Consider the following 7,099-nt stretch of genomic DNA (forward strand, 5'->3'; position numbering starts at 1 on the left):
TCACAAAACTATGACATGTTGATGAGGTCAGAATTTTCCAACACGTCACTGTGGCGCTGGCAATTCATTTTTTGACTAGATGTTGGAGGGAGACCTGGGGAAGAGGCAGGCTGCTTCGTCTTGAATACAGCTAAACATCCTTCCTTGCAACATCTCATCTGTGTAGATTTTCCATAACACAATTCATGGGCCATGTTTCAGAAACAAAATGGTGAATTTTCTCTTCCCTTCTTTTTGGACAGATGTCAGCCAGTCTGGTGTAGTCATTTGTAGTGAAGAAGAGGAGTTGGTTTAACCCACCCTTCACTACCCAAAGAAGTCTTGGAATGGCTTACAATCACCTTCCCTTCCTCTTCCCACAACAGGCACCTTGTGAGGTAGGTGGGGCTGAGAGAGTTCTGAGAGAACTGTGACTGACCCAAGGTCACCCAGCTGGCTTCATGTGGAGGAGGAGTGGGGAATCAAACCTGGTTCTCCAGATTAGAGTCCACACACTTAACCACTACACCAAACTGGCTCATAGTGTTGGACTATGATCTGGGAGACCCAGGTTCCAATCCCCCCCTCTGCTACAGAAACTTGCTGGGTGACCGTGGTCTAGTCACACTTTCTCTCAGCTTCACCTACCTTGCAGGGTTGTTGCGGGGATAACAAAGAAGACGGGAGAATGATGTTGTAAGCCACCTTGGTTCCCCATGGAGGAGAAAAGCAGGGTATAACTATAAATAAATAAATATATATAAAAAACTAACAACAGTATTTTTAACCATTTCTTCTCTTTATTATGACTCCTATTGCTTTACATGTCACTTTGCTCCCCAAGTTTTGCTTGGATTTACTAATGCATGTAAAAAGGACAACAAGAGGTGCTTCATCTGGCATCTAAACTCACAGAATGCAATACTATGATCACCGCATTACGAGTAAAGCCAGCAGGAAAGTTCTGTCCCTGCTACTGGCCTGAAAGCTCAAGCCCTCTAACCTCCCTCTGAATTGTCTCGATGAATCTCACCTCCAGCAGCAGCGAGTTCCCCAGTTTGTCAAGGTTTTGCTGAATGTGCTCCATGTTCTTCTTCAGCTCGTGGATCCCCTGTTCTAGGCGGGCAGACTCTCCTTGCAGTCTTATCACCCACTGTTCCTCTTCTCTGGCCAATTCCATCAGCACAGTTCTTTCTTCTTCCTCCAGGACACGACGAAGGTGCTCAAATTCTGCCCGGATCTTCACGTTCAGCTCACCAGACATTTTCTGATCAGGGTAAAGACCACAAGAAACAGGTCAAACACATCCATGGGCATGCACAGAGCTATCAACATTCCAGATCCCAATTCTTTGTGGGTGAGAAAAAAAAACGTTTGTCAGTAAAAAAAAAATCACATGGCCCACTTTATGAAAACCATTTGCATCAGTGTCTATTGTCACTGAGCAGTGTCTGCCAGGGGTATGGCTTGCAATATTTCTACAGCTTACAGAACCTTCAAAGGTGAGCTGCGTAGCCCGCTCTTCCTAGGCAGCAGGGCTTCTGCGTTCACCCAGATGCTTCTGGAAGCAGCCCTGATGTTAAACCAACTTTAAAATTGAGTGGCACTCTGACATGACTTCTCATACAGTGCAAAGAGCTGGTCTTGGAAAACAACACCCACTGAATGAACTCTAGTGCATGGATCACAAATTCTCATACATGCCTCAACAGACAGTTTGGGTTGCAGCCTGAGCTGACCACATTTCATGCTTAGGAAAGCTTGGTGCAATTCAGTTCATGAGCCGGAGGTGGACATGCAGGGAATCTGTGACTCCAGCTTGTGAATGACTTGTCAGTAATACCACATTGGTACAATGATATCCCAGAAGTGACACAGCCTGAGAGATTGCCCGGAACTGAAACTCATAGCCAGGTATTCCCTGGCGCCAAAGAGGTTTATTCCAAATTTCATAGCATCATGGTCATAGTTCCTGCCACCTGGCCATTTGTCACAGTCCCCATGCAGGGACTGCCTTGGTGTTTAGTCATGCCAGCCACATGACCACGGAAACGTCTTCGGACAGCGCTGGCTCTTTGGCTTTGAAACGGAGATGAGGACCGCAACCCTAGCGTCAGATTCGACTGGCTTTCGAGCAAGGGAACCTTTACCTTTTACCATGCAGGGAACTGCCCCATGTTACTCTGTGAGGATGACCTTTCCTCATCAGCAGCCAGTGAACAGGATGCAGCTGGCCATTGCCAACCCCCCCCTGTTCTCTTCCTTTCCCTCTTCCTCCCTCAGATTTACCCTTCTCTTTGGCCATCTCCCTCCCACCTCATCCCTCCTCTCTCTAGCAGCATCCACTACTCCTCATGACTTTCTTTTATACCTATAGCCTTGTTCCCTTCTAGGCTCAGGTTCTTGTCTCGCTTCCCTCTTCCCCATTCCTGTAGCCTTTCTTGCCTCTTTCACGACTTCACCCCATCTAATCTAAGGCTAATATAGGGCTGACTATATATATCTCTGGCACAGCTCTGTTTCCAGCCACATGCGACAACTGGGATGGGTACTCAGATCTCTGCCCCCACTAGCCAGGTGCTTGTTCTGGCCTCTGCAGTTTTTCTGTAGCCAGTGTGGCGTGGGGAGCGGGGCTTCTCCACAGGAAATACTGTTGTCTGCTCCCTGGCCTGCACTCCTGTCTGCAACGGTCTGTGAGGCCATTCCCTGATGAGAGTGCTCTTGGTGAAGAATTCCCTCAGGGCTCTACTCAGCCAGGAGAGTCCTTGTCACTGCCACCAATGCTGGTGGCTCCTCACAGAATAAAAGAACCTACTGCTGAGTCTTCAGCATATATAATAGCTATTTCACCTAAGCCAAATAGCAACCCCAAGTATTGGGCCTTTGCCTATGCCTTAGTAATGATATGAAAGGGATATTAAAGTAAGCCAGCTTCAAAAGAACAACATATCCTCAGCAGGCTTTCACAAGATTCACAAAATTAGTATTGTTAGTTGAAAAATTCTAAACCACCAAGAATTCATGCTTTTTCCCTTTTGGCAATGAATTCTTTACAGTAGCAGGCATTTCTTCTGGATCAAATGACCCTTTGATTCTGAGTGTTAGGTAATTTCATTAAGAGAATGCAATTACTAATATTTCTTCAAAGAGAATGAAAGGGGAATTTTTCTACAACCATTTGATCTACCGATATAGTGCCTAGATCAAAGTGTTGTGGCACATCTCAGAGCTCCCCCCCCTTTTGCAGTGTTTTACTGCCAACTCAGAAAGTTTCAGGAGAAACTTTCTGAAACTACAGACAAAAAAATGAGGTGACAACAAAACTGTTGCACAGACTGTAGCTGCATCCACATAATGACGATTTCCCATTTCTTTTTCACTTCCACTGCAAATGCGCAGGCATTTGCACTGGCAATGGGGAGCCAACACAGAAGTTGTGTGAGCACTTTCCTCTCCCAGCTCCCATTCTGACAACACCAGATACCTTCACAAAACAGAAATAACTGCTACTCCTCTACAGAATTCAAACATCATAATGATCTATTGCTGTGCTCTACTGGTTTCTCTGAATTCTCAGTTTTCACTTTGGGAAAAAAAAGTCTCCAGTTGCTTTTGTTGCAGAAATACAAGGGGAAATTCCCCAACTGCTTTTCCCCTTGCATCTCTGCAACTAAAAGGCTAGATAATTACTTTTTATAAAATGCTTTATCTGACATTTCCCTTCAGACATAAGTGAATCACCTTTCAGTTCCATTGGAAGTGCCCTTATTCTTGCGTTACAGAAAAATAAACAGAAGTCCTCTCCCTCACAATTTACTCTTGATAGTGTTTTGTTATTTTGTTCACCTCTGTTTCATCTCTTACCCTCTGCATATCTCCAGTTTACATCTCCCTGATAAACCTGGCATTTCAGATGCTACAGTCATGAGCTAATCATTCACATTATTTATCTTCGATCTCTTATTGCTGTTCCTGTCCTGTGGATGAGGTGACCAGAACAAAACACTAAGGCCAGGTGAGAACACAGCAGTATGCTCAATGACACCAAAGTTGTCTCGGTATCAATATCTCCCTCATTATTCAGTGTTGTTGTTTTTTAAAGCCTCTGCTGCACACTGAATGTGAGGGTTTCCATAGTGAGCCTCAGTCTGTAGGATGAGTGATTACAGTTAATTCTGAATGCAAATTATTCCTTCTGAAGTACACATTTCTTGCAACTTGCCATTGACAATGCCAACTAGCAATGTTTGTTAAACTAGGCCGCCAAAGTTTTTTGATGTTGCTGACAGTCTTCATCCTCAACATACAAAATATTATGTCTCTTGGAAGTTGTGCCAATGTACTCTTTTGCTTATCACTACAATTCTAAAAAGGGGAAACAGAAATGCAACTCGCCATTCAACTCACCATAGTGCCAGGTCTGTCTGGGACACAATTCAACTCATTGAGAAACAGCCTATCATGTTTACAAAAGTTTGTGTCCCCCCCCCCCCCCATTACCTGGAAATCTGAGGATACATGTAAGTATTCCTTCACAAATGCACCTCTAGATGCCTCAGGCAAGGGACCTTTGGTCTGTGCTTGAATAGGCACAAACATGGGAAATACTTTGGGTAGGGATTTGGAGTACCAGCTAGTAAGGGAGACAATATTTGAGTTTTAATATTCATTAAATGTATAAAGACAACAGAAGAAAAAGCAGGAAATGTAGACTGAAGGAGTAATATAGCATGCTAAATCAGGAGAACTACTAAACTAGATGGCTTAGTAATTACATGGCCTACAGAATCACACAAGCACTTGGGAAAAACAAGCAACAATGAACAAATCAGATGATTCCTAGTGAAAGCCATCCCAGTTATGGTAGATGCTTTCTCTCAGGCACCTCTGAAGTCAAAACCTACCCTTAAAGTTGTTATCATCATCCAGGTTTGGGGGACTAGTAAGGAGAACAAGGATTTAGGTTTCTCTCTGTGTGGCACTCAGAACAGAAAGAGAAGAAATAAGTCTGGCAGGGGGCAAGCAGGCTAGGACTGAAAAGGAAGACAGAGCAGAAAGTTTCACTCTGGAAAAATTCCAAAGTAATTAGGGAGGGGGGGGGGAGTTCTTCTCAAAGACCCAGGCCTGGGTTCCCCTAGGTCACCACTCCTCCTTGCCTGAGCAGCACCCAGCCCTGTGGGTCCTTCAGGTTAAAGGCACACATATAAAGCAGAACTTTGTAAAAATATATAAAGGTTTATTCAAACATTTAAAAAGGGATATCGCTATGCAGTACAGTCTCTATAGGTTAATAACAGAGAAATAAAAAAGCTAACTTTTCTAACTAATACATTTAATACCAGGTATTAGATGGCACACCTTCTTGCAGCATAAGAATCCAAGCTGCAGCCTAAAGGGTTCCATATGTTGCAGTCCATCATGACATTGGATAATGTATCAAAGCACACTGCCATAGCATAAGGATGAAGTTAGTATGGCTTCTCTTTGGCCTATATCCTCACTATAGCTTTTTGCCCTCTGGCATCAGGTGGTCCTTGGGATCCAATCAGGAATCCCTTTTGATGGAACTTTCCAGAGGATTTCAACAACTGTTCTTACTTCCCCCCTCCCATCTGATTATATGGCTGAGCAGAGCTTCTTGCGACTAACCGATTATCTCATTCTTAACTCTGGCCTTGAAAGAGATAAGGGTATCTGCAGGAAGGCCCAAACCACAGACACCTGTGAGCCGGAGCAGACCTGCTGATAATCATGTTAACCCTTGAGGGAAATTAGGGTGCTCTGCCTCACAGGTCTCTGTTCTATAATTTCAGATATGGGTTAAACATTGTCAGAGTCCCACTGCTTTGCTGACAGCTTTCACAGTATAGCCACTTTCATGATCCCAGCTAGGCCAAAAACAGGACAGACACTCTTTAACTCTTCCCAAGCCCCAAATGTATTTTCCACTGGCGCTGAACTTATAAATCAATAGGCTAAATAGAACTTCTAGTTTTCAAGGGTCACCATACATATCTGAAACCTCCTATTCTGGAACCATAGAATCATAGCGTTGGAAGGGGCCATACAGGAGTCCCACTGCTTTGCTGACAGCTTTCATAGTATAGCCACTTTCAAGATCCCAGCTAGGCCGAAAACAGGACAGACACTCTTTAATGTATTTTCCACTGGTGCTGAACTTATAAATCCAATAGGCTAAATAGAACTTCTAGTTTTCAAGGGTCACCATACATATCTGAAACCTCCTATTCTGGAACCATAGAATCATAGCGTTGGAAGGGGCCATACACACCATCTAGTCCAACCCTCTGCCCAATGCAGGACCAGCCTAAAGCATCTCTGACAAATATTCGTCCAGCCTCTTCTTGAAAGCTGTCAGTGAAGGGGAGCTAACCACCTCTCTAGGCAGCTGATTTCATCTTTGAACTACTCTGACCGGGAAAAAGTTTTCCCTAATATCCAGCCGATACCTTTCTGCATGTAATTTAAACCCATTGCTTTGGGTCCTATCCTCTGCTGCCAACTGGAACAGCTCCTTGGCCTCCTCCAAATGACAGCCTTTCAAATATTTAAAGAGAGCAATCATGTCCCCCTTCAATCTCCTCTTCTCCAAACTAAACACTCCCAAGGCCCTTAGCCTTTCCTCGCAGGGCTCAGTCAGACCCCTGATCATCCTCGTCATTCTCTTCTGCACCCTCTCGATTTTGTCCACATCCTTTTTGAAGTGAGACCTCCAGAACTGCACACAGTACTCAAGATGAGGCCTGACCAAGGCAGTATACAGAGGGGCTATGACCGCCTGCAATTTCGATGCTATGGCCCTTTTAATACAACCCAAGACTGAATTTGCCTTTTTTACCATCGCATCACACTGACTGCTCATATTTAGTTTACAGTCCACTCTTACCCCCAAGATCTCATTCGCATACACTACTCCCTAGAAATGTATTCCCCATCCAGTATTTGTGCTTGACATTTTTGTGGCCCAGATGTAATACAGTGCATTTATCTTTGTTGAATTGCATCCTGTTTGCAACTGCCCACTTCTCCAGAGTATTCAGGTCTTGTTGAATTTTAAGTTAACTCTATCTTCTTGGGTGTTTGCTACTCCTCCCAATTT

At 44.2% G+C, this 7,099-nt stretch overlaps 1 protein-coding gene across 1 annotated transcript in view; it reads right to left on the reverse strand.

Moving 5' to 3' along the window:
* The window catches only part of LOC107110312 (zinc-binding protein A33-like), a 22,315-nt gene that overhangs the window by 7,136 nt on the left and 8,080 nt on the right, over positions 1-7,099 (reverse strand). Inside the window, exon 4 of the mRNA XM_015411079.1 lies at positions 1,013-1,246. Coding sequence (XP_015266565.1) covers positions 1,013-1,246 — 234 coding nt within the window. The remainder of the gene's footprint in view (positions 1-1,012; positions 1,247-7,099) is intronic.

The sequence above is a fragment of the Gekko japonicus genome, unplaced genomic scaffold (assembly GCF_001447785.1).
Source record: "Gekko japonicus isolate JY-2015 unplaced genomic scaffold, Gekko_japonicus_V1.1 scaffold699, whole genome shotgun sequence".
NCBI classification, from domain to species: Eukaryota; Metazoa; Chordata; class Lepidosauria; order Squamata; family Gekkonidae; genus Gekko; species Gekko japonicus.